This window comes from Botryllus schlosseri, chromosome 11 (genome assembly GCF_051294905.1).
Source record: "Botryllus schlosseri isolate E-star chromosome 11, Bs_hap1, whole genome shotgun sequence".
Lineage (NCBI taxonomy): Eukaryota > Metazoa > Chordata > Ascidiacea > Stolidobranchia > Styelidae > Botryllus > Botryllus schlosseri.
In genome coordinates this window covers 569,850-597,624 of record NC_137246.1, presented here as the reverse complement: position 1 = coordinate 597,624, position 27,775 = coordinate 569,850, and the positions used below count along the sequence as shown (strand labels likewise).

The 27,775-nt window shown below is 40.0% G+C and overlaps 1 protein-coding gene across 1 annotated transcript in view; it reads right to left on the bottom strand.

The window, feature by feature from the left end:
• Positions 1–612: 612 nt before the first annotated feature.
• Positions 613–27,775, bottom strand: part of LOC145449611 (mitogen-activated protein kinase-binding protein 1-like) — a 30,955-nt gene continuing 3,792 nt past the window's right edge. Inside the window, exons 2-18 of the mRNA XM_080328003.1 lie at positions 27,228–27,446; positions 23,343–23,513; positions 21,785–21,922; positions 20,629–20,808; positions 19,487–19,620; positions 19,047–19,206; positions 16,368–16,463; positions 15,737–15,882; positions 14,183–14,408; positions 11,129–11,262; positions 10,433–10,620; positions 9,005–9,501; positions 7,078–7,294; positions 6,318–6,587; positions 5,089–5,520; positions 3,842–3,930; positions 613–2,157 (exon numbers count right to left, since the gene is read on the bottom strand). Coding sequence (XP_080184129.1) covers positions 1,957–2,157; positions 3,842–3,930; positions 5,089–5,520; positions 6,318–6,587; positions 7,078–7,294; positions 9,005–9,501; positions 10,433–10,620; positions 11,129–11,262; positions 14,183–14,408; positions 15,737–15,882; positions 16,368–16,463; positions 19,047–19,206; positions 19,487–19,620; positions 20,629–20,808; positions 21,785–21,922; positions 23,343–23,513; positions 27,228–27,446 — 3,498 coding nt within the window. The 3' untranslated portion in view covers positions 613–1,956. The remainder of the gene's footprint in view (positions 2,158–3,841; positions 3,931–5,088; positions 5,521–6,317; positions 6,588–7,077; positions 7,295–9,004; positions 9,502–10,432; positions 10,621–11,128; positions 11,263–14,182; positions 14,409–15,736; positions 15,883–16,367; positions 16,464–19,046; positions 19,207–19,486; positions 19,621–20,628; positions 20,809–21,784; positions 21,923–23,342; positions 23,514–27,227; positions 27,447–27,775) is intronic.

Here is a 27,775-nt window from a genome sequence, read left to right as displayed (position 1 = left end):
CCGATAACAGAGACGTTGGTGGTCGAAACCCTCCCATTTAAAACTTGTAATGTCGAAAGTCGATGCAATAAAAGAAAATTTCATGAATTGCTTTGGAATTTGAACTAGTTTTTGTTTTAGAAAGTTGCGGACTTTTAAAGGTCGTTGGTTGGTTCTAGTTCCGAGTTTTAAAATAGAGTAGTTCTAGTTTCGACTTTCAAAAATTGAATAGTTCCAGTTGTAGTTGCGAATTTCGAAAATACAGTGGTTTGTACGATAATTACACACAATGTAGAATGCTACAAGACACAATGCTATGTGATGAACATATAGGATGATGCCGAACGACCCAGTTGCGATCTCTTAAACTGGCATCCACCTCGGCGTATTGCCCGATGTCACAGTTCCTTTTTCGCCGTTCTTTGCGAGTGCGCTCTTTCATCGGGTCGTTTTCGTCGACGACGTAAGAACAGCGACGCGGAGAAGAGGAGCCCAGACGTGGAATCGAACGCGTGCCGCCTGTGCGGTGGGCGCTTGTCACCACTACGCAGTCTCCCAGTCAAGTCTAAATATAATGACTGACCGGCCCATAACACAACTGCCTTGTCCATGCTTTCGAAAAACGCACGTGACTCGTCCAGACCGCATATATTTCGCAAGCTTTCGAAATAACATTAGTGAAAAGAGTAACGAAATAGTGGAAATGATTCCCAAGGCGGCAATATCACAATGTAAGAAGAAAAATGAACAGTGCTACAAAAGGAATTCCGAATATCTCAATAGTCGACGAGCGATGGCTGGGAATAACATGATTATATCTGAAAAATATACGCGCGCAAATGGAATGCAGAACATACATGAATATGTATGCCGTATGTTGAAGTTCTATGCCTCCAAGAAGCTCTTCATATATGAACACAATTAGCGCCAAGAAAAAAACAGTGAAAGTGCTGAAGAAAAGACGTTGAACCGCATCATACACTCGAAATGACATGCCGTAATACAGTGTGCCAAACTGCTACGTTTTTACGTGGCAAAACCTACAGTTACCTGAATGTTGAACTTTTTCACAGTAGAGGCCAATTAACATAATCGGCATGTATAGTCCAGTACCAGTGGAGATATTGTTACGCGACACTTGAGCGTGTGGGTTAAAATTAGGGTAAGGGTTATGGTAAAGGAAAAGGGTTGACTTCGGGGTTAGGCTTGAGGCTAAAGATAGTTGTATGTTCTGTGCAGGCCTAGCTTCAGGGTTGGGTTGTTCGTAAAACCCTTTTTCTTCAAATTATAATAACTATTCTATAAAATTGTTGGTTAAGCTGAAATATCGGTGCACACAAAACCTGGCTCCATTCCAACCAGTAGTAGCGATGTTATTGACAACGTAACGATTTCATGGGGTTTATCTGTTTTAAATAAAATTTAAAATTTTCCCACCCCAATTGTTTCGCTTCTACAGGTTGGAATGGAGCCGAATTAGGTGCACCGCTCCTTTTAGCCAACCAAACAATTTTCTGAACAACAAATAAGAGTTGAAGAAAAAGTTATTCTCGAACAACCTTACTTCAGGGTTTGGGTACCGTACAGTATGATTTCGGGGTAGGTTTGGTTTTAAGGGTTACAAATTCACTCGTTTTACATTTCACAAGTTAAACTAGGATTAAGGCTAGCTTTGGGGATGTAAATTCACACGCGCAAGTCATCCGTCTCGCATTCTCAAATGTCGTGGAACCATAGAGTCGGTTCGCATATCGGAGAGCCAATTCAATTCATTATTCATTTACACATTCCAATGTCAGTGGCGTACGCGATTGTTTGCCCAAGCAACAATCACGGCCGTAATCCGTCAACGATACACATGACAGTGAGGAGAAACGAACCGCGTCCAAACAGCTTGTTTTTGGCTGCGCCCGTCATGTAATACACAACTAATTTGAAAATTCTCCCAAATGATGACGAGAATCATCGTAAAACACGTCACTCTTCGATAAGGGATTTTTTCTTGAATTCCTCACTGACCATGGCGCAGAGTTTATCGGAGTACTCGCGCAATAAGACCTGCAAGTCTGGATCATTGCTGCGTTTCGCGGTTTCCAGTTGCAAGCGTTCGATTCTGGCGGCCAGAGACGAGAATGTGGATTGCAGCAAGGCGCGGGAACTTTTGTCTTCTTTCGATACCTGACAACGCACGGACAGCATAAGCCACGATTTCAGCTTTTACAAATTCGAATGGAATTAGATCAGTTTTGTTCCAAATTACACTAGAACGAGAGTGATTGAATTCGCCAAAACTTAGAGATTGAATGAAACAACACCAACAAAATACCACAAAAATCAAGTTCATTTCATATCATATCAAGTTGCTTCTCATTAGCCTCAAAAAGAACAATGTGTGTGCTACTGTACACAGGGATTGGCTCGTTTCGCACCATACAGTTCTCCTATAGTCTTTTCAGGAAAACCAAAAATTTGAGTAGAATTGAAATGAGAGCTTGAAACATTTCACAAATTAGATTACCGGCGTGTTGCTCTAATTAGTTTACTAAACGACTGGTCACTTTCATCCAGGGTTGTAATGACTCGACTGAGTCACGATATTTTGGTGACTCGACTTGACTCGAGTCATTTTTTCAAATGCGTAAAATGACTTGACTCGACTTGTACCAAAGTCATTGTGCATGACTCGAACCAAGTCACATGACTCGACACCACGGTGGCCAAGACAGAAATTTCATTGTAACTTCGAAGAATAGTAAAGTCACCACATGATTTGTATTTGGTCTATTAGTCCTGATACTTGGAAAATAGGGCCAGAAAGTGTTTTAACTTAGGAAAATACGATATGATGAATGCGAGCCAATCTATATGACTTGAGCAGAGTTGAAAAAAAAGGTGGGTTGAACCGGATTGAACTCAAAACTGAACAGTGAACACAATGACTTGGACTCGGACTCCAATCACAACACTGTGACCATCACTCGACCCTCTACTCACTGTCTTGGACTTGACTCGGTGGAGAATAAAAAATGACTCGACTTGACTCAATTCAAAACTGTAAAAGTGAGATTGACTTGCGACTCGGAACCTTGAGACTTGGTTAGAACCAATGTTCCCTCTAATTTTTGACGAGTCAGCGCACACTCACCCACTCACTGCGCAGACTCTTGGACAACAGTGCGTAACGACTAAGAGAAAGGTCGTCATTTCAGATTTTCTGTGCGCAGAGACCGTGTCAGCACGTGAGCAGCTTAGAAGGAACATTGGTTAGAACCTCGCTTTCAACGACATATTCAGGCGATAGTCTAAAAAATACGGGTATTGTAGTAAATCACTTCTCAATTGGATGTTGCGATTCCCAAGACGTGTCAAAACGTCTGGACGTGGAAGCACAAGTACAAAATGTGTGCTCGGGCAAGTAGTTCAGAAAGCAGACTTGCTCGGGGGTTGCGTACTTTTGGTTGTTCATAGAAAATATTTATCAGTTGCCGTCATGGTTATTTCGCACAGTTCTTTTTGACGCTTTCACTCTGAAAAGTCACGCAAACTTTTCCAAAACCATCATCCACTTTCTAAAATCTAAAATGACACAAGTGAGCAGTTTTCTCTAAACCACTGTTGAGGTTGAAACGAAGGCAGTAAAAAAACATGACCACTCAAGCGGTGCATGTGGCAAAATCTACTTGACTACTTTACAAAAGTAGGACCATCTCGTTACCGATCGCCTCTGTTCCGTGTTCATCACCTACTTCTACTTAAGGCAGGATTTGGTTCGATTTTGGAATCACTACAGCAAAATTTCCCTTTGGTAGCTTTTGCGAATGGCTGAGACTATGGTCATTTGGTCAAGCACAATTTCTCTTACTTTTTGATACATAGACTCTGCTTCCTCATATGCATTCACGAGATTTTCCACGACCTTCTGACAGCCTGCAGACGTGGTGGACTCGTCTCCTTTCAAAAAAGGAGACAAATTAATTCGGAGTGAAATAGCAAGGAAATGGTGTATCATATCTCTGTATTTCCACGCGATTTCTGGCAGTGTTTATGACAGCTTCACTCGAAATGTGGAAAGTGAACAAGTTTCGACTAAAAATTGTGAAAGTAGAAGTACAAGCAAGAAAACCTACATCAGCATTACCAAAAGTAGAAGTTCTCCATCACTGGCCATTGCTTTGAGTGGGGTCACATTTCAATAAGTGCAAGTGAATCGTGAATGCAATGGTGCAGCTTACCCATGCATTTGCAGGTCTACATAAATATGCAGTGTGGAGATAAAACAACGGGTACCGACTACATAATAGGCAAAAAAACCACTGAAATCCTACTATATACAAGCAGTGCTAATTAATCTCCCAATTTGTTTTGCAAATCGATCGTTTTTTCCATTCCATGAAGTAAGAATGCAGCGAGAAATGCAATTCACATACAAGGAAGTACAACAGCCAGACGTTTTCTGAGTAATATTTATCCAGAGTAATGTGCATTCTGCTACATGCTCAAAATAGTAGTGAAGAGGATGACATAATTGTCATGAGAAATATCATATGCGCGCTGTAGCTAATGACTGAGTAAATCAATATCAAGGACTAATCGGCTGTTATGTGAATGTTGGCAATAGCTTACTATGGAAACTCTACCTCACAAAACACCGAAAATGATTAGGCCTGACCGGTATTTTCGAGTACTGCATTTTACGATGACTAATATCATTGGGTGTCCTAACAAACTGCCTCAAAAACGGTGAATATGCAAGCCATAAGCATCTTCACTCAACTAAGAGTGCATTAACCAAGAGAATGATTTCAATGCATTTTCCAGGATCGTAATGAATCGAGTCAGGACTAGAACGTCTCGAGTCATGTGAGTTGGTCGAGTCGTCAACATATGAATTGACTCGAGTGAATCGAGTCATTTTAAATTTGATGATTTGAAAATGATTCGAGTCAAGTCAAGTCAACAAAAAATTTCAAATCGAGTCATTACAACCCTGCACAATAGTTCTGTAGAAATTTCAGGAAATTCGAATGAGAATTGGAGTATCCGCATTTCGCTCTGATTAGTCAAATTAGACAAGTAGAATTATCGGATTTATCGGATTTCAACACTCACCTTTTGTACTTTGTGAAGCATCATTCTTTTCAAAGGACGTCAAAGAATAAGTAGGTAACGCTGAAGTGCGCGCATCGCTGCCGTTCTGGGGCTGGTCGAAATGATATTGTCTACGGACAGGCAGAGACTTTGGCGTGCTTCTCGGACGTTTCCTGTCCAGATTTTTGAGAAAATCCGCAAAGGCCGGCGGTATCTTTGGATCTCCTGATTCGACTGGGTTTTGTTCATGTTTATGGACTTGACCTTCGGCAGCAGACTCTTCTTTACTGATGCTGCCGCCATTATTTGTTGCGGCGTCATTTACAGGCTGCACAGAATTGTGTTCTGGCCCTGATTCTTCTGGCATTGCGGTGGTATGCACTGGCGATGATATCACGCCATCGTCACTGCCTTCTACCGCAGACTCGTAGTTGCTAGACAATGTCGCACCGCCTGTATAAAAAACAATCGGTTCATGTTACAGTGAATCTAAATCAACTCATCTATCAAACTACTTTACATAGAATACGCAACATTTCAAAAGTCAGGGTTGTAATGAATCGAGGCATGACTCAACTCGAGTCACGATTTTCTGACGACTCGAGTCATTTTCTCAACATACGCAAATGACTCGACTCGATTCAATCTGTGTATTGTATTGACTCATGACTCGACCAAGACGGCCAAGACCGACATTTCATTGTCATTTCGAAGAATAGTAAAGTAACCAGTAACCACACTATTGGGCTTTTTTCTATTGGCACTGGTATTTGAAAATGCGACCAGAAACTGCTAAACGTGAGGAAATTAGTATATTATAAATGCGAACCATTCAATATCACCAGAGTTGAACCGGAAACTGAGCAGTGAACACAATAACTTGGACTCAGACTCAACCCTCTGCTCGCTGACTTGGACTTGACGTGGTGGTGATTTGAAAATGACTCGACTTGACTCGAGTCAAAACTATAAAAGTGAAATTGACTTGCGACTCGGAGCCTTGTGACTTGGTTACATCCCTGTCAAAAGTGTTCTGGTGAGAAAAGTTGGACAACTAGAAAACTTTCAGTTTTTCAAAATTAGAGGACAATAACTCTATTTTGAATGCGGACATTGAATATCACTCAAACAGTGTTGTGGCGCTGTGACTCGGTGATGAATTGGAAATGACTCAGCTTGACCCGAGTCAAAACTATGGACGTAGGATTAACTTGTGACTCGGTTACAACCCTGCTAAAATCGTCACCCACCATTTGTTCGAGCGGAGTCGGGCTGATTGGAAACAGCCTCCTCAAAAACCAAGCTCTCATCAAAGGTAGCGTCCGAAGACTCTTTCGTATTTGCTGCGTCGCTAGATTCATTGTTGGTCACCATATTGTCTCCGTCTGACGGCGTGCTAGTCGTGTGCGTGTCGTTCTCTTTGCACATATCAGAGACACTGTCACATCCCGGCGAAACTTTTGAGTCCTGCGCCACGTTTGATGTCTCTGATGCTATCGGAGACTTTGTGGCCGATTCATCTTGGAATAATTTATTCACATTGTATACTCAAGTAGAACTTGCTAGGTAAGTACAAAAGTAACTATTTCAGGTCTAGTTTTGCCTAGAACACTGAAAACCGTCAAGTAGAAGTAGTTGCATTTTGTGACTACTTTGTTGACATACGACGTTTGTTTCAATTCTTTGCTGATAATTACTACTAACGAGTGTCAGCCGAAAATATTCTCGTTCATTTCAATATCAATTTATTATTGAGTTGTATACTCCGGTAAAAGTAGTGTCGTGAATTGCTGATTATGTAAAAGTAGAAGTAGCGATGTCTAAGTATGTGAAAGAGTTACGTATTCTAGGCCAAGTCTTGACTTGAAAACTGAGGTAGAAGTAGAAGTAGTAAAAATCATAACAATTTGAGAAAGTAGTGCAAGTAGGAAAAATCTACTTGATATCGAAGTATATTCGCGTTTACTTTAAGCTGAATTGACTATTCTAATGTATATTGAAGTTCTGTACCTCCGAGAATCGCTTGAGATGATTCGTCTTTGTTATTTACGATATCTTCCATGCTGTCTGCGATAGTTTCATTGCCAGGAGTGCCCGTACCGTTTTGGCATACTTCGCCAGAGTCGCTGTTTTCAGACAAGGAGTCCCGGCTGATGTTGTCGTCTCTGTCTGCCATGTCGTCCCAGTCCGTCACGGTACGCGGCGTGTCCAGGAAGTTATATTGATTCTGTCAATGAATGCCAAATAATAGTATATTGATATTGAAATGAACCCGAATATTTTCGGCTGACACTCGTCAGGGGAAATCGTTAGCAACTAGTAGAGAATTAGAAAGAACATTGTATATCAACAATCGAATCACAAAATATGACGACACAAGCATGAGAGAGAGAGAGAGTGTTCAATGTACTATTTTTAGGTGGACAAACTCCTTTTGTTGACAGAGTTTGGGTTGGTGTATTTTGATAAAAGTCGACTCCAAGGCACACAAATGGAAGTGTGAACGGCCCCTCCCAACGACGCGAAATCTGTCGTCTCGATAATTATTCGCACAAATCGGATTATCTAACAGATGTTTATGCGTTTATGCGTTCAGATGTTTATGGTTTATGCGTTCCTGCATACGCTTTGACGTTCTTCCCACATAGCCACAATCACAGTGGCACTTATATTTGTACACTACATTACTTAGTTGAAGTGCAGGGAGCGTGTTGAAGGGAGCAGTTGTGTAGTCGTAAAAATCACATTGGTTTTGACTGTGTCGTAACACTTACTGATCGGAGAAATAATTGTTTTTCAAAGCGGGTGGAAATGGGACCAATCCAAGGTAGATGGATATAAACATCCTTGGTTGTTCGTTCGTTCAGCTTCGTTGACTTTTCTGCATTGAATTGCGTTAATTTCCTTTCTATGTCGCGATTGATGACGTGTTCAGGGTAACCGTTATCAAGTAAGATTTTGCGGATGTTGTCAAGTTCTAAACTCATTTGTTACCCGAACATATCATTAACGCTCTATGCACGAGGGTGCCTATGAGGTTGATTTTTCTGCGTTGAGGACTAAATGAATTCCAACGAAGGTATTGGCCTGTGAATGTCGGTTTCCTGAAGACTGACGTTTCAAATTTGTTGGTATTGTGCTTTTCAACTAAGACTTCCAAAATTATAGTGAGTTATTGCGTTCTTTTTTAATTGTGAATTGCAAGGCCTGGTGAAGCGAGTTTAAGGAAATGAAAAATTGATCACACTCAGTCACATTCCTGAATATGACAAAAGAATCATCTACATATCAGCAGTACAACAGTGGTTTGACGGACTCATGCTGGGAGAGAAGCTCGCCTCATAATATCCTATGAAAATGTTAGCTAAAATAGGTCCCAGGGGACTACCCAATACCCATCGCCTTTTGTCTAAACATGACATTGTTAAAGCTAAACTTTACAGAACAGGTTGCAGCCTGTAAAAGCTCAACGGGATTTATGGTGGTGGTCCCTTACCATGGTACAGCGCGTTGGCACACATATCAATAGTCTCTTGCAACGGAACGTTTGTAAAGAGACTAGAGATATCAAATGAGCTCAGAAACACGACTGGATTCAACAAATCCAAGTTTCGTATTTCAACAGCGAAAGTGAAGGAATCACAAACACATTCCGTGCCATACAATTCTTGAACAGGTTCCAAATGTCAATAAGCCATTTTGCCAGCTGATGTTGAGCAGACCCGATCATGGAAAGTATGGGTCTCACTGGGACATTGTCTATGTGAGTTTTTGGCAACCCGTACATGAGTGGTCTTTGCGATCCCATTGGTCGGATGGCGCTGTATATTCTCTACTAGTTGCTGACGATTACCACCGACGAGTGTCAGCCGAAAATATTCGGGTTTATTTCAATATGAATATACTATTCAGCCCTACTTGTAAGTACTTAACATACCTGAAAGCGATTGGCCCATTTACCGCCTGGCACTTGCTTTTTGATCACCTTATCTTTCTCGCCCGTTAGCCAAGTAGGCAAGGACATGTCCATGTCCAAAAGGTTGGCGCCCGTCCTCGACGTTTCTTCGTCTGACGCCAGGGTGTCGCTCAGTTCGTTACCCGTGGAATCGTTACCCTGGTCCGGACTCAAACAAACATCGTCGTCGCGCGTTTTCATCATGCTCAACGAGTGGTCTAGATCTCCCCCGCCAAAATAATCGGTCCGGTTCAAATCGGAAACTTGTGCCGGGTCGCTTTCTTTGTGATTTTCGGGATGAGCGTCGAGTCGCAGTCGATAATTGAGCACTTCGTCAAATTTAGCGCAACGATGCAATTTCCATACAAAAATGCAGCTGTCCGCGGACGCGGTAATTAGATTTTGTTCCGTTGGCGAGTTTAAAAAGGCCAGCGCCGTGCAGACTTCAGAGTGCCCCGACAGTTCCAAGATACATTCTCCTGGAAAAAATATAGAATAGATGAGGGCCAGATTTGAAAAAACTAGATAACTCTAGTTGTCAAATACAGCTAATTTGAACAAAATGCCGGAATTATAATCCTACTCTCAGGCTTTCCTGAAAATGCTACAGAACTGTGGGCCTACAGTGTAGAACGAAGACAATCTTACCGTTCAGCCATTTTCCATTCTCGTCCTTATGAGAAGCAACTCTGATTCGCTACGAACTAAGCTTGATTTTGTTGGATTTCTTTCTTAATCAGAATTAAATGCAACTTCCATGTTTTTGTGAATTCACTAATTTTGTTTCGTCTAATTTGGAAAAGCTTGTACCGGTACTCAAGTAGGTTTTACCAACTTACAACAATTATCACATTATTTTGTTTTACAACACATAAAATCGTTGTTTTCTCCATAAATGATGCAAATCAGTAGCGAAAGTACATTCTATCAGGCAGAATTGAAAAAATGAGCCTTCTGGCTCCAAAAAGTAGCGAAATAAAAGCATTTAATCCAGCGCCATTCAAGTAAGTCACTCAAGCAGACGAAACCTGCTTCACTACTTTCGAAAAGAAGAGGGGTCAGTAACAAAGTGAATCGAAATTTATAAAAAATGCTGGTAGGGCCAAAAGCTACTTCTTGATCTCGAGTTTATATTCTTCCTTACATTGTCACAGCAAAATTTAGCTCAACCATCACATCAACCGAACATGTGATAATTAATTCATGTACTATCATGGCTGTTGTGTGTTGCATTTATATCATATGATTCTAGATAGGGTTACTATAAGAAATCAGTTTTAAATTAAAATACCGCTTCTTCAATTTTCAATAGGTTTAAAAAAAGGGGCGAATCTATTTTCACAGGAGGCTACGATAGAAAAATGGTTGGGAATGCCTGGTAATCTCGCCATGATTAAAATATGGAGTTACCTGATGCGTAATTCCACAAATAAACAAATTTGTCGGCGCAGGATATGGCGATGAGACCTTGGTCCAAGTCCGTCGTCACCCGAATGATCGTCGTTGAGTTTTCGGAGCCTCGCAAATATCTCACGCTTTTACCGGAATCGATGTCGTACTCGCGTAAATGTCCGCCGCACGCCACCAACACCGACGTGCTAAATATGAGCGGAGCTTGGCATCCAGCCGTGGAATGAGAAGCACGACCGAATGCCATCATGAATTTGGAAAAGATATTCACACCAGGCGCGACTAGATAACTATAACGCACTGACAACATAAAAAACCTGGTGCCCACGAGCAGTGGTTTAAACATGAGTCGCGAAAGGACGTCTGGTGTGTCGCACAATGAAATTTGGATGAAAAGTGGAGCGCGAACTGCAAAAGGTTGGGAATCACTTTGCTATCACTTTCACACTATCACAGAATCACTTTGCTCATATCTTATGCTACGATATGAGCAACGGAGATTTCAAGGCTACGCTGTCATGCTGAGAAAAAGTATTGAAAGTAGAATTCTCTTGAATAAGACAGATTTTATTGTTAAGGAGCGTATGATTTCAGTGCTCAAAAAATGTCTCTCACTCCTCGACTCGACATATTAGAATTAATACTCAATTCTGATAAGAATACCCAAATCGTTCCACTCCGCCAATGGTTTATTACCTCATAATGGCCATATCATGCATGGCGTGCTTCTCCACAATGTGTCGGTCTCTCACGATTTCTACCTTCCCGTCGTTTTGTTCCACAGTGCAAAAGTAAAGAGATTTGTCGACTCCGCACGAAATCAACCGCAGCTGTATACAATAAAATAAAAAATGTAAGCGGAAAAAAACATCAGACTGTCATGTGTTTCGTGAAAACTACATTTCTTCGGAAGAGTACAGAAATATATGCTAAAAATCAGAATTCCGATAAATTATATTATAATTAGGGCGATTTTTTTTTACCTGGAAAACGGAAGAAATCAAAATTTTGACATTTCTAGACTTTAAAAAACTTAATTTTGACCTAACATATGAAAATTTGGTGTTTTCCCACATAACGTTAGAATTTTACTACTTATCTTCATTTCTGGTTGGAACTGTCTGTCCTTACGGAGTAGTTTGGCCCGAAAAAAACTGTTTTGACTCAAAAACTGACAAATTTTCACATGAAAAAACTTTATTTTAACAAAATCTGGTCCTATGAAGAATTCCAGTAGTTACTTAACGCATTATGGTAGAAATTATTAAAATTTGTTGTAGTACAACGAAAGATGCTTTTCTACGTTCTCGGGTAGAAAGTGTCCTTACTAAGTAGCTTGCCAAGAATGGAGAAAGAATGTTGAACAGCAGCAGTTATTGGCTGACAAAACTGAAGTTGTGGGTACACTGCTGGTGACAAACCGTGTTGCTTCATTCTGACAATGGTGTCTACATCAGTGGTTCTCAACCGCCGGTCCGCGGACCGGTGCCGGTCCGCGACGACATTCCTGCCGGTCCGCCAGGCATATTACAATTTTTATACCTTAATTTCAAGATGCAATGTTAAAGGCTTGTCCATTGTTAAACTATATTAAACATCAAATTTTAAACTGATTCACAACTTCATGAGGTAACATTAGGGTTGGAGACATGTTCGATTTGACTTGAAGTTCCAGACGTGTCATTTGACGACATGCGAGCTGACAAGTACAGAACTGATACGAGCTGACTCGTCGCTAAACAGCACAGTTTGCGCGATCATTCGATTTCAATCCTTTCGTTTTGTGCAGAACCGTAACTGGGGCACCCCAAACCGCCCAATTGGAGAGGGGCCGAGCTACAATTATTTTGCAAATGAACATGTATCATAACGTATTTTTTGAAACTTTTACCAACATTTTTCAATTTATTTTCGCGCTTTTCACGATTTACTGTCACAAAATGTCTTGCCTATTAGCTGCCCTTCTCCAATAAATACGCATGATTTATAGAAATAGGCATATCCGCCTCAGCCACTACCACGGCACGACGTACCAACACATGATGAAGTTTAGGCTAACATGGGACTCAGAAAGGTGTGCCAAAAATTCGGCAGCGAGAAAACCGGATTCAGTCATGAATGATCGAAAAGTTTTGCTCTTGGGCCGATCAAGCAACATAAACTGTCCGCCTAACTGAGTAGAAGGAATATGCTTACAAGTACACGAGAAAACAACCCAACTGTGGGGTCTGGGGGCGAATAAACCGGAAGTTTGACTTATCGCTCTGTGGGGGCCCAAGACCAACGTTTGTTGGGGTCGGCTGACGAGGTGCTTTTCGGCCCGGATTTGCGGATGACTGGTATAGCTGCTGTAAGATCTTCTCGTGTGGCGCATTGTGTTCGTAGTTGCCACAGTATCATGCGGCTGGTGGTAGTGGGCAATGAGCAAGGTGGCACGAAAAGGTGCTTGGTTCGACTCCAAAAAGCTTCTTCTCTCGATATTGTCAAAGAGAAGGATATTATTCGAGTTGGCGTGGCCGGTTAAACCCACGGCCTCCGGCACGAAAGACTGCGTAAACGATTTTCGGCGGTAGCACGTCTATCTGGACAAGGCAATTTTACCTCGACTCAGCAGACTCACTACCATAAAAACACATGGATGCCATCATAAAGACAATTAATTGCGATCAAAACCATCTAAATGTCACTCTATAGCACCATATAATTGCAAAATACGATTGCATACTTTACATTTTGGCTTCCTTTCAATTTTTGAAAGTCCACCGGTCCGCCGGACATTTTTTGAAATTTTACCGGTCCGTGAGGTGAAAAAGGTTGAGAACCACTGGTCTACATCACAATTTTTCATCATGCGCTTTATGATATAGGAACCATGCAATGCCCATGCAGTCTTGCTTCAGTTAGGATATTGCGGTACCGTATGTTGAGCATAACACCATGTCAACCTATTTGTTTCATTGGAATGTTTATGATTTACAATGAATAGTATATTCATATTGAAATGAACACGAATATCGGCTGACACTCGTCAGGGGTAATCGTCAGCAACTAGTAGTAGTAGATAATTCAAAATGAACAGATGATGGGCCGTCTAATACGGCAGGCCTATAAAGTAGGCTACAAGCGGTAAAATGTCAAGTGATAAGTTCACCGACAGTGCAAAATCTTCGATACAAACGAAATACAGGTTGCAAAAAATTTTTGACTTTGTGAATAATTTTGATATTTTTTGATCTAACGCTACAATTTTGACAAAACTTTAACTTTTTTTGATATGTCAAAAAAAAAAAATCGCCTAAAATATAATATTGTGATTTTTAAATTTTAGTTAATCATTATATTCATTACTTTGCATAATTTTACAATTCATTTCCCTATTTTTTCAATTTGTATATATTTCTATCTCCCTCAACAGCTGGCGCAAATCCATAGAGAAAGTACTTTTGGTCCCTAAAATCTTTGTGGTTCAAGTCCAAGCAGCAAGCAGTGAGTTCCTGAAGTCAACAAAACTAGCTTCACTTCTTCTGCTTGAAGTCGTTTTGGCATTTCCCGAAAATCTCTACTTAGATACTTGTAATTGACTAGAAATTTACGCCGTTACATCTACTTGAGTAGCAACGCTGACTGCTTTGAACACCTCTGCCCAAAAGTACTAGTACTTTATTTCATGATAGATTGTTACAAAGTGGTTTACTAGGCCAGGGCAGTGAGCTAGTTACAGAATGATTCACAGATAGCTGCATAACACACCTTGTTGTTCAAAAAGGCAAACTGTACGGCAGTGACAGCAGCAGAATGGTCGTGTATGGTGTACGTCGGAGAGTGATTGGAATCCAGCACATGTATGAATCTGTCTCGGCTCGCAGAGGCCAGCATACCGCTCGAAGGGTCGAACGAAACGCAAAGAACATCTCCGCCGTGAATATCCACTTGCAATTTCGCTTTCGGGGAGTTGTTGTCATCATTTTTATAGATACTGTAATGTAAGGATTTTATTAAACAGATTTGGACTGCTAGAAAATTCTCAGCTTTTTCAAATTGGATCAGAATTAGATAATAACTACACGCTTATTTCCAAACTAGATAAGACTGAGAATGGCTGAATTCGAAAAAACTTGTAACTTTCCAACAAAAATCCGTTCACTCCATATAAAACCAGAGTTGATTGTCTGTACTGGTGTACAGCAAGCTTGGCTCGTTTCGCACTGTACAGTTCCCATGCGGTATTTTCACGAAAATCGGAAATTAGATTAAAATTGAAATGAGCACATCGTAACATTTCACAAATTAGATTAGAATTAGATTGCCGGCATTTCGCTCCAATCAGTCTAATTATAATTATCTAGTTGTTTAAATCTGTGATTAAACGAGCAAGTCAAAGAGTATTGTCGAGGAATCGTTTCTATGTTGGCTATAAACCTAACTATCGAACAGAATTTACCACAATCAAAGTCCACAACTAGTAAATCATTGTAAAGCGGGCTTGAAATAAAATTTTTTTTTAAATTCCGATTCCGAATCTAAAGTTTTTACCAAATCATAACGCACGCTCAATTGCCGAGTTAGTGCTCCGAAAATGTTTATATTAAAAACAGCATCACTCATTTTGACCTGAATGAATTTGACAGTGATAGATTGCGAAGAGACCAAGTTAATATTCCTATATTTGTTTGGGTAAACATCTCATGTAAATATTGTGACACTACAATGGACTGCAAATAATTTGATAAATAGGTCAATTCACATGAATGGACTTGACTATACAAAAAAACTTCAGATTTTCAGAGCAACCTACACTGAATCAGGCCAAGTTAGATGTCATACACCACACAGATGTGCGTTTTCAGCATTATTTACTTTTTAACGGACAATGCCCATTCTTGAATGAGGTCGGGGTGGGAGTAATCTCCGTTGAAAAGACAAAATGATTTATTTTGGCGTTGAGAGAACAATTTTCGGGACACAAAAGCACAAAACAAACTCCAGACAAAACAAATCGTGAAAGAAAAATAAAAACTATAAAGTAAAAACAATAACGGTAGAACAATGCATTGTGTTATGGAGACTGAACAAATAACTGAAACCAAAGCAAAGGCTAAGTTCTGACCGTCTCCACCAAACTCAAACTGATAAAGCAGATACGTATCTAAAACAATAGAACCGTAAGGGCTTCATAAGTGTCATAATCGCACCACTTTCACTTGAAATAATTAAAACGACTACATAGGATAGGATAAGCTTCAAAGCTAGTTCGGATCTACAGAATTTCCACATCTGGCCAGTCAAAAGCTCTTCAACACTCACTGAATGACGCCGGCTCGATCACCGACAGCAAGCAGCTTGGCGTCGTTAGAAACGCAAAGGCTACGGATTCCGAGTTTGCCGCCTTTTGAGTTGGAATGAACTCCCCCTTGGTTGGCAGTGTTGACTGAAAAGCTTTGCTTCATTTCCTGGATTGTGGAAATACACATAACAGGAAGGGGTGTGGTACGAGATGCGGATTGATGATTGCGGAATTGGTGTAAAACTCTACCAATTTGTTACTCAACAGGAAATATTGTCAATAGACACCAGAAAAAGACAACTAGATCATACTAATTAGATCAATTGGAGTAAAATGCTGGTGTACAAACCCATTTGAAATTATTATGCTTGTGAGGATGAGCTCTGATTCGATATGAGCTGGGCTTGATGCAAATTCAGTCATTCTAATGAAATTGAGATCATTTCTAGTTTATTTTAGCCCTATTTTAATCAGCTTACTATATTGGAGCGATTGGTGAAAGGTGCTAGAATTGGTTTCATCGGTATCGGCTCAAAAAACCAATATCCATCCATAGGGTTCTAATTCCCGAGTCCTTCATTTTATAACGATCTTGTGGTGTTTCGAAATGGTGGAATTATCAAAAAACTAAATTGAATTCACGGCACTTACACAGTTATCGTTTTGTGTGTTCCATAATTTCACAGTGGCGTCGTTAGAACAAGAATAGAAACATAACTCAGATTTTCCATCGGGCACCGGCTGAGTCTGGAACAGAAATATATCATGGACAACATGTCTCTTCTCTCCAACAGTTATAAAATGAAAGTACCGTTACGCTTAAGATTAACCCTTACGAGGTGGGTGTATCATATATGATATGGCATGTCTCCGACACCGATTTCTCCCTGTTGATACGTCCTAGACATCGGGGACTACGTTTTTTGAAAAGCTGAGACTTTTCCGATGCATTTGGTACCTTACTCAAAAATTTTGGTTTGCAGAAATTAAAATTAAAATAAAAAAACAATGAAAAAATGGTTATCACCTAAAATTTCCAGATATTTTCCGAGTGGGAAATATTGTCGGAAAATCTGCCAGAACATCAAAAGTCGATATGTGCAGTATTCTGTGTAAATTTTCACCGTTTCAAACATTAAAACGTGTTCTGGAGAGTTTTCTGAGGGGGATTTGTTAATTTGGTCACGCTTCAGTGATTTTCAAGATCTAGGTCAAGTTCAAGAGCAAATTAAGACGGCATATGAGTCATAAACTGGTTTACTATACCTGCAAATGCTTGGATATGACAAAAGAAAGCATATTGTGTTGTTTTATGCCATAAACCAGACAGTAGGGTCCGATTGAGTCTTGATCATGAACTTGACCTTGATGACCACTCACTGACCACGCCCATTTGTAAATTTTATATGTATTTTCTATTTTTCGATATCTGACGAACCACGCGGTTTACAACCATGGTTTACGGCTTGTCTGAAACCAGGCAACAGTGGCTACGCACTGAAACATCATATTTCTCTCTCAGACGCCATCCTGAGGGTCAGCCTTGAAAATTGAGAGAGAGAGAGATTTTTTTGGAGAAAAAGTTTGTTTATTTAAATATATTAAAAAACCCTTGATATCTCATGGGGTGTCGATCAAGGGTGGAATCGGTAGAGGGCTATACTCCGCCCATTTTTAAACTGGAACGGCCAAGATCCAAGTCTTGGTGGGGTCACGGTAAGAATTTGAAAAGTGAAGGTCAATTCTGCAAAATATGGCCCCACCTCGTAAGGGTTAAGTGCAAAAACCGTTGGGAAAAATTGAATTATATATTCATATTCATATTGAAACTCGTCAGCGGTGATCGTCGGCAACTAGTGGAGAATTGGAAAGGAGATTGTATATCAACAATCGTATCAACCAATATGACGTCACCGCCATGAAAATTCGATAAATCGAGGCAAACGATGGTTTAACCTCAATGTATTATTTTTAGATGGTACAGAAACTCCTTTTGTTGGCACAAACTAGGCTGGGGTACTTTGATATGAGTAAAAAAAATCTAAGGGTATTCCCGCTTCAGATTTTCATCTAGGGCTCCGTTATTGCCATACTTAGACGAGTTGGACCACTAAATAATTCTAGTTGTCTAATTTAACTAATTACTGCAAAATGACTGTAATCTAACGTCGGAGAAAATGATGCGCCCCATATAGAAATACCAACTTATAATCGTGTGCTCCTCACGAAAGAAATTTGTTTCCGGTATTCGTTTGGGAGATTCCAATATCTTTGCACTATACCGACAATCCTGATGGAGGTCAAGATATAACAGCATGCAACCAAGTGACTAATAACGATTGGCCCACCCAAATACACATACTCATCCATAAGCTGCCCTACATGTTTGAAAACACCCCCTCCATCAACTCGACCGGTGAATCTGATCACATGGGCTGAGAAGGGATAAATATTTGATAGTACTATGTCAAACTACTGATATTAGTGACGAAATTTGTTTGCGAATCTGAAAAAAATTTTCGCGCATCGCACGACCATAAACACTCCCGGTATCTATACATTAAATGGCCACTAGCGATTTCGATGCGGATAGTAAGACGATATGAAAAAGTAAATTTGTCCAGAGTTCAACGGAGAAGCTAGTTCGTCACTACTATGTCCTGGAGTGGGGCCGTAGGCTACATAGCAGGGATGGTTCTGTGTGTGAACCTCGGAAATTTAGAGGTTCACTTTCATAAACGAACCTTGGTAGGTTCTGCACTATGAACCTTTTTCATATATTACAATTTTCACTTCATTATTACATCTTTGGTTGAAATTTATTGCATTTCAACTGCGGGCCACTCTATGCATGGCGCTGACAGCATAAATAATCAACACTAAAAGGGCATGCACCTTGACAATCTCAAAATTTTACTTGCTTTCTTACGAAAGTTTGCTTGAAATATCCAGCTTTCCGTTTGTGAATATTTAGTGACTCTCTGCTATGAGCTTGACTCGTAACCACACGACATCAAGAGCGAAATAACCTACATGTAGGTAGTGAGCGAATGATGCTTATTCAACCAACCAATGAAATTGATTGATTACGTTGTCTGATGTACGGGGTCAATCTTGATTTCATATGTTTATTGTATCATAAAAACCAAATCCGTGCGATTGGGATGTTGGCTACTGCTGTATAATTTGTTAATGGGGTAATATAGGTATAGCAAGTACTGAAACCCGTTTTATACTATGCTTGATATCAACGTAGCAATACTCAGACGCCGAAAACATTGCCCATTGCCCATCCCTGCTCTATACTGTAGATAAAATCAACGTTCCTACCTTGAGATCCCATATGCATTCACTGTGATAGCTGTGCGAGGAATGCAGTTCCGGGCAATTGTAATCGATGAGATCCCAAACTTTAAGTGTGTGGTCGGCATGAACGCAGTGAATCCACATGTTGTTGCTGTCCATGCTGATGGCTATTGTGTCGTTGAGTCTGGAAATTGAAAATACATGAAAAAAAAATCAAAATATTTCCCACAGTGGAAGGATGTAAACCTCGATTGGTCATATAGCAACACAAGAAACATGTTGTACAAAGCCACACACGCACTACACGTTTCGTATGCTGAGAAACGGCCAATCGAGGTTTACTGATTTCCACAGTGGAGAATAGTATCGAAACTAGAACTCTCTTGATATATTTTTTCTCAGTTGCAACAAGAGTATCAGTTCAGCAATCGAAAAATCATCTGCCACCCGCCCCCATATCTTACCCCGATTCTCCGTCTGAAGATAGGAAGGAAGCGATTGGGCAGAAATCGGACGGGTTATAAATCAAGATCTTTCCCTCGCCACAACCACACACGATATGTCCGTTCACCACCGATATGCAGTAGGCAGCGGCAGTCTAAAACAGAAAAATAATATTGTACAAGTTTGGCAAAGATTTCAGAGGTCATCAAAGTAGTCAGTGTTGGTACCCGAGTAGAAATTCCACTCGTAAAAGTGATAAAAACTTACCCAGAAACTACTTCTGCTTTTCAAAATACATATCACTAAAAACTGTCCAATTAGTCTAAAATGTCGTGATGGAATGGGTAGTCAAAGTACTCAAGTAAAAGTACAAGTAACGACGTAAATTACTACTCGAGCACAAGCGGAAGTAGCGATTTTCAAGACTTGTCAAACTTGCTTCGAGCGGAACAAGAAATGAAAAGGTCTGGAAAGTACTCAAGTAACAGTAGTCTGAAAAAGTGGATTTGGCCGAGGAGTCACATAGGCCTACTTCGAGAAAATGATTGAGGTTGCTTGCAAAGGTGACACAAACATACGCTACCTAACAAACTACTTTACACAAAACAAAATCGAAAGTGTATGAAGTAGCTTCGCCTTGTCTCATAACATGAGTAAATAGTGCGAGTGGTGGCCTACGTAACTACTTCAAAAAAGTACAAGTACTACATTCCTTACCAAATATGAAAATATATACATTTGCGGTGCTGGTACCAGAGTTGGACAGCTAGAAAATGTTCAGCTTTTCCAAATTCAATTAGAATCAGAACTACACAGTTTTCTCCAAATTAGATGAGAGCTATAATTAGAACTACACAGTTTCTTTCCAAATTAGATTAGAAATACTGAATTCATAGACACTTGGACATTGAATCAAGTTCATTTCATATCAATTCAGAATTAATATTCATAAGCATGAGAATGATAAATGTCTATGCAGCGAGCTTGGCCGTAGCATTTTCAGGAAATTTGATTAGACCAGAAATGAGATAATGAGATTAGAATAAGAATTGAAGCAAAAAATATTTTACAAATTAGATTAGAATTAGATAACCCGCATTTCACTATTACTCTAGCTCTAACTCTAACTAGAATTACATAATTGCCAAAGCCTGACCGGTACCTCTAATTGCACAGAGTTGATCAAGTTCCTGGCCTCGTCAAACTGACAGAGCATCCCCGATCGAGAAAGAGCATAAGTGGAAGCGCTGTCACCGCCAATACCGCATGCAACGTCGCAGAATAATTGATGTCGAATCGATCCCAGGATGCCGGAACGCCCTTTCAACGGAACAGTTTCTGTCTGAATAAAAAAATTCAAAGAGTTTAAACAAATTGAAACGAAAACGAAGTCTGATCCCATTGTGTTGCAAGGGTTGCCTGACATTGGAGCATACGATACAATAAAAACGACAGTTGAGCAAGCAACGATGCAGCACGCGACACTCAAACGCAGGGTTCACAACGTTCCGAGCAGACTTGTACAATAGGAGTGTTTAAAAATGACTTTTTTTCTCAAATGATACTGGCTACTTGATAAAATTGTTAGGGTACCTAATTTAAGCCTACACACCAAATTTGGTTCAATTCCAGCCAGCGGAAGCCGAGATATTGCCGTCGAAAAATTTGGATTTGAATAAAATAATATTTACGGTGGACACATTTATAATAACAAATTATATTATTCATAACTAATTAATAACTAATTATAAATGCGCCCACAAACTCCTTTTGTATTTTGATAAAGGTCGACTCCAAGGCACACGGATGACTTGAAGGGGCCTCTCACACTTTCATCTGTGTGCCTTGGAGTCGACCTTTGTCAAAATACATCAGCCTAAGCTTTGTCTACAAAAGGAGTTCGTGTACCATCTTGAAATAGTACCTTGAACGCTCTCTTATTTGAGATCTCATGTCATGCTGGTGACGTCATATTTCGTGATACGATTGTTGATATACAATGTTCTTTCCAATTCTCTACTAGTTGCCGACGATTACCCCTGACGAGTGTCAGCCGAAAATATTCGGACAGATTTCAATATCAATACACTATTCAATTGTATATTGAAGTTCTGCACCTCCAAAAAGTACTTTTAAGATTCTATTACGGTATCGTATCAATTATGAGCTGCTTCAGAATTGAATTGAGTCAGTTAGTTGCATGTTTTCAAAGGTCGTTAATTCTAGGTCCAGTCATGGATTTTGAAAAGTGAGTACAGTAGTTCTAGTTTTAGTTGCGCATTTTGAAAAGTAAGTAGCTTGTACAAGTCTGTACTTACATCTGGCACTTTTGATTCTTCGATATACCAAAACTTGACGTGACGATTCCCGACCGTGACGAAAGTACGGCTGTTCTCCGAAAACGCGACCGCCTTCACTTTCACAGAGACTTTGTTCGATGCTGCCAAGGCATTTTTCTGAAAAGAACGGCACATGAGATTATTCCAAGGAACACATGCGTTTTCCGCCGAAACTTCCATTACAGGGCCGTACATCGAGAAGCCGTACACCGTGAATGGCACGTTTCATAGGCCCACAAATTCTTTTGAAATGGGTGGTTGGCAAATTTGGGACGAGCAACGAGTCAGAGATGGTGTCTAGGATCATTGGAGTAATCCCAAGGGTGCCAAATGTTTCCTCTATCGTAAATTTCAGATTGGGAAAGGCTGTTCACACTGTCATTTGTGCGCCTTGACTTTTATCAAAATACGCTAACCTAGTTTTTACCATCAGAAAGAGTTGGTGTACCATCTAAAAAGAGTACATTGAGCTTAGGCGCTACGATTGTTGATAGGCTACACAATGTTCTTTCCAATTCTCTATTAGTTGCTGACGATTACCAGTCACGAGTGACAGCCTAAAATTTCTATACCGTAGGTGTAAAGTCATGCAGTAGTTGCATTTGCAAGACAATTCATCACATACGTCGTAACGTCGATACGTGCTATGCTATGCAATTGGAAGTGTGCAAGTTAATATTGTCCAATATTAGGTAGGGTTAACATATTTTGGAATCGGAAAAGGAAAACACTATTTCAAAATTTTCAAACTTGGAATACCGGAGGAAAATCTTGACAAAATGGTAAATTTTTCCCACTTCGTGGTTGGTTGACTAAGAAAAGGTCAACTTTCTCGCTCAGCTCCCGAAATTGCCGTCGGAGTGTTACTTCAGTGCTGATTTACTGTCTCTCTGCCCTATATTTAATCAAACTTCTCAAAAAAGAGGACAAAATGTAAAAAAGGATGACATTTAGGCATTCTTGGAGGACATTTTCAAGAACCCGAAGAAGGAGGACAAATCCTCCTTAAGGAGGACTTATGGTAACCCTAATATTAGGTAGTTTGATTCTTCTTGGTAATAAAACGACTGGTGGAAATTTACTAACAGAAATTTCAATAATTTGAGTAAAGGTGTGGACCGTAACAGGATATGAAAGGTGCAACGGGGACCGCCAGGAAAAAGGTTTGGACATTCGTGACGTACTCAAGTATAGATAAACGGTTGTTCCGTTAGGCTTGCATAAAACCGCAATATATAACATTGCAGTATAATCAATTTTGCTTTTCGTCATAAGATTGAGCTCTATAGGCTACCCATCAATTCAAGTGTCAAATCCATTGGGAAAGATAAAAGTTTATCGATATAATATGATGATACAATGAGATAAGGAGTACGCATTGTGTAATTGCAGGCAATCTTGTAAACACATACAAAACCAGGACATCTACAAGTGCCACGGCTCATGCCAGCTTACATCGGAAACTATTTTTGACCTATCAAAAGAGAAATCTAGGACTCTAGCAAACAGAAGAGTAACTAAAATCATAACAACCCACCCTCCAATTCCACACGTTGATAACGTTGTCGTGTTGAAACCCGACAGAAACCACGTACTGCGAATTGGGAGAGAATGCAACACATGATATCCCAAACTTGTGAGCGTCGAACGACGCAAGCTGGCATCTTTCCGTGGTGGAGAATACACGAATGCACGGTAGATGACCGCTCTGAAACAAATCACAATGTTACACACACAAACGGAAAGGAGGCATGTCCACTAGGGTTGTTCAGAACCGATTGACTTTCAAAAAGTCGTGAAATCTTTGCCGTAAATCTTCCACGGATTGTAAGAGACAGGCTTGCTGTCTTCTGTCGTCTGGTATGTACATAGCGTGGTCGGTATTTAATCTGCTGGATCCTTAAGTACTTGACCATTATTCATGAACTTCCGAGCACTCATTAAATGCGGATACCTATGCCATTTTCAAACTAGAAGACTCGACCGCAGTATGCGCTATGTACATACCTGACGACAGAAAACACAAGCCAGTCTCTTACAAGCAGTGGAAGATCTCCGGCAAATATTACAAAATTTGGAAAAATCAACCCATTCATCCACCTGATTGGTGTTGCATTTCCATCAAATGAATCCATTTCTTTGTTATGTTGTCCCGCTTCGCTATCCATTTCCCTGTTATGTTCTTGCGTTTCATTGAATAATAAGATATTTACAATGTCGCTGTGCGATTGGATGGTGCATTTACAGTTGCATTCTTTTACATGGTGAATCGTGCAAAATGATGCTCAGTTTTAGGTACGTTTGATGATTTCCAAGGCTGTATGCCATATGAAATGGTGCCCGAACTCGGGAAAATATCTACAGTGAGGTTTTGCATCACCCCAGACCACAAAAGCCGCTTAAACCCTGACATGAATGGCATTTTGTCAGGTTAAGTGAAATCGCAGCCGGCAAAATTTAGCAGAATCCCCCATTTTCAGCCGACATTCTTCCAGCTCCACATGCACACAGATGCAAGGGATGAGTGACAGAAAAAAGTAGTCAGAATATATTTTCAAGGTATAAGGCATAGGAAATGGACTGAAAACCATGACTTTTTTGAAGTCGGTCAATTCTGTCGGTTGTGACTCGTGTATGCATTAGACCAGGGACGTGCAACATACGGCCCGCGACGTGATTTTGTGACTGTAGGTTATTCTTTCTTTTTTCGGACACATATAATAGTGATTGTTAGTTATTCTTTAATTCTTTGTTTTCTGTGTGTCCGTTATGCAGCCAGAGTTCAAAGAGCATGTAAACAACTTTGATCGACCACAGATGTCTCATTGACGTCTATTACCGGTACATTAGGTTAATATATTCATTGAATACTATTTCGGTCTCTATGCTTCAAACTTAAAGTACATTAAATACGATTAATCCTTGTATAATCCTTGAATCTGGCCCGCCAAGTAATTCGTTTTCAATATCCGGCCCGCCCCCGCATTACACCTACGCATTTGCTCTGACCTCTGACATTTCTGCACTGCCCCATTATCAGAGTTGGTCACTAGTCAGTGGTCAGAGGCCAGTAATGAAATACTTGTGAGTGTATGTAGAACTCAATCGGTTTTGCAAACTTGCTTACCTACTCAAGTGGTCGTTTTCAGACTATTTCAACAGTTGAGCAAAACGCCTCACTTTTTACAATATAAAGAGTTGGAATCACTTTTATGAGTGAGATTGTCATAAGAACCGAGTGAATAGCTCCTGTATTATGGTAACATAACAGAATATATTGTCAAAATTGCCCCTGTTTGTAGGGTCATCCGTAATTTTGCATTAGTTGTACAGATAAATGGTTCAGTTTCGGAAGCACCCATTTCCGAGTAACTGGTAAAAGTTTGCGACCCCTCGACCAAATCTACTTTTTCTACTAGGCCTACTTTCTGGAATACTTTTCAAACCTTCCACTTTCTGCTTTCACTACTAGTTGTGACATGTCTGGGGAATCATTACTTCCGCTTGAGATTGAGCAGAAATTTAGACGTTCCAGGTGCTACTTCTACTCGAGTAGCAACTTCAACTACCTTGACCACCCCTGAAAAATGATGACAATGTTGAAAAACGTCTGCAACGCGCAGGCCCCTTGAAAACAGAATGAAGGAAGTGTGGCTGAATCTGATGGACCGCATCCCCAAAAGCCCCGTAACCACGGCAACCTTGAGGGTCAAATCACATCACTGTGAACTGCGATCACCATGATAACATGGAGTGCAGAATCTTACTAATGATTAATAGGGGAAGATGCCTTATCGTAGGCTACTCCATATTATCACACGCTGAAAAGTTTGTATTAACATTCTTAACAAACACTGGACCAACCCATTGCCTACAATTGGTACTCAAAAACCGATAAATCAGCCCTCTCAAGTGGAATCAATTAAATTCTTCTGTTTCAGTAAGGACTGTGCCAGCAATCTTCCAAAAGCTGAGGAATGAGAACAGAAAAAGCATGGGGATGGACAAAAAAGAAATGTCCCAAGAACTAGAAAACATGTGTCATCGTTTGACGTAAATCGTGATGCCGGTGTTCTGATGTGTGATATTCTTGCTGCCATTGCTAGCTCAGAGTCACCACTACTAACATGGCGTAGCCAAGGGTGGGTTTTGCGGGTCAAAGCCTCCAATTTTAAACTTGTACTGAAGTTGAAAACTAATCCAATTGCGATAAAACAAAAATGAACAAGTTGCTTTCGAATTGAATCTAGTTAGTTGTGATTCAGTTAGTTATTTCCGGCTTTTCAAGGGTTGTTAATTCTAGTTCTACTTGCGACTGATGAAATGTGAGTAGTTATAGTTGTAGTTCTCGTCGCAAATTTTGAAAAAAGTTTGTACAAGTCTGTAAACACAACCTTCAACAGTTACAATAATAGCTACCATCACCATTTTGCAGACGCTTATAGGCCTATTCTTCAAATTCAGCCATTCTTGGATTAATTTGAATGTGTTTCCATGTTATGATCTGTTGCTAAGTGCAAATAACATCTGTGTCTGTGAGTGTGACATAGTTATTAAATCGAGGAATTTCACCATCAAGCAAATAACTTGTGATATTACTACATGTCGTAATACACCGAGCATTGTAAACTATGTGTATTTTGTTTACTATAAGATTACTTGTATTTGCTCTAGTTCGCAAGACACAAACATCCAAACCTTAAACATACAGATTTAAACACAACTATATGACATGTCTTTTTATTATTACTGGTACAGCTGTAAAGCGATATTTTCAGTGCCCAGCCAAAAACTGAATTCACATACTACCAGAGATCATCAAAGTATTCACCGTCGATGCTTAAGTAGAAGTAGAAGCAACATTAAATTTTTATTCAAATAGAAGTTGAAGTAGCGAATTAGTTGAAGTCATGTAGGCCTAGTTTTGCCTTAATACTGTCAAGTAGAAGTAGACTATAATCTACTTGAAGTAGTAAAAAAAGTACAAGTAGGTCGTTACCAACCACCTTTGGTCAGAGTAGTTTTCGCGTTATCAAGTCATGTGCTAATTGCTCAAGTGTTGCATGCTTCAACGTTGTTTTTCATTGTGTTACATGCTCAAATGTAGCGCAACCCAAGCAGACTTGGACTATAAAATTTTGGTTGTCTAATCATGACTAATTAGAGGAAAATGTCAGTACCTGTAATCTAATTCTTACCTAATTCGTGAAATTTTTCTATGCTACAATGCTAATCTACTTTGTGAAATGAGTTTATGTTCTTATTTTAATTGTAATCTAATCAACAGATAAAAATGCTAAGGGAGAACTGTATAGCGTGCAACGGGCCAAGCTCAGTGTACAGACTATTGCTCTCCTGACTGATGAAAACTTCCTATTTGTCCATTTCCGCAAGCAGACACCTCTAAATATCACCGACGTACCTCTCCGGTCACAATATATTGTCCGTCAATTGAAAATCGTAGGCATGTGATATTCTTGTGTCCGGCATTACAGATATGGAATTCTTTGTTCTTTCGCACTTGGCACACGACAATGACGCAGCCGGCAGGAAAAGCGATGTTACCAGTGGCCTCGTTACAGTCGAAGGCCGAATTGTTGCGCACGGTCAGTCCCAGCACTCGGCCCAAGTCGGCTTTGTACTGAAAAATGGAACGAATAAATATTCGTTATTCATGCATCTATTGTCCAAACCATACATTTTCTACTTATACTTGAAGTAATTTGGTCTGACTACACGTACTTGAAGATTTTATGACATACACATCTACTTTTACCATTGGTGAATAATTGGGATATTTCTGGGTATCTTTTTGAGTGAACATGTGACGACATAACTGTTAAAAATGGTGGAGATGTATCAAAATTGTATACAGTGCAACGTAATATAGTAACCGTTCCCTCAAAACGATCAAATCAAATCTATTAACAATAAACAATCACACAACAGCGGAAGAGCAAAAGAATTCCA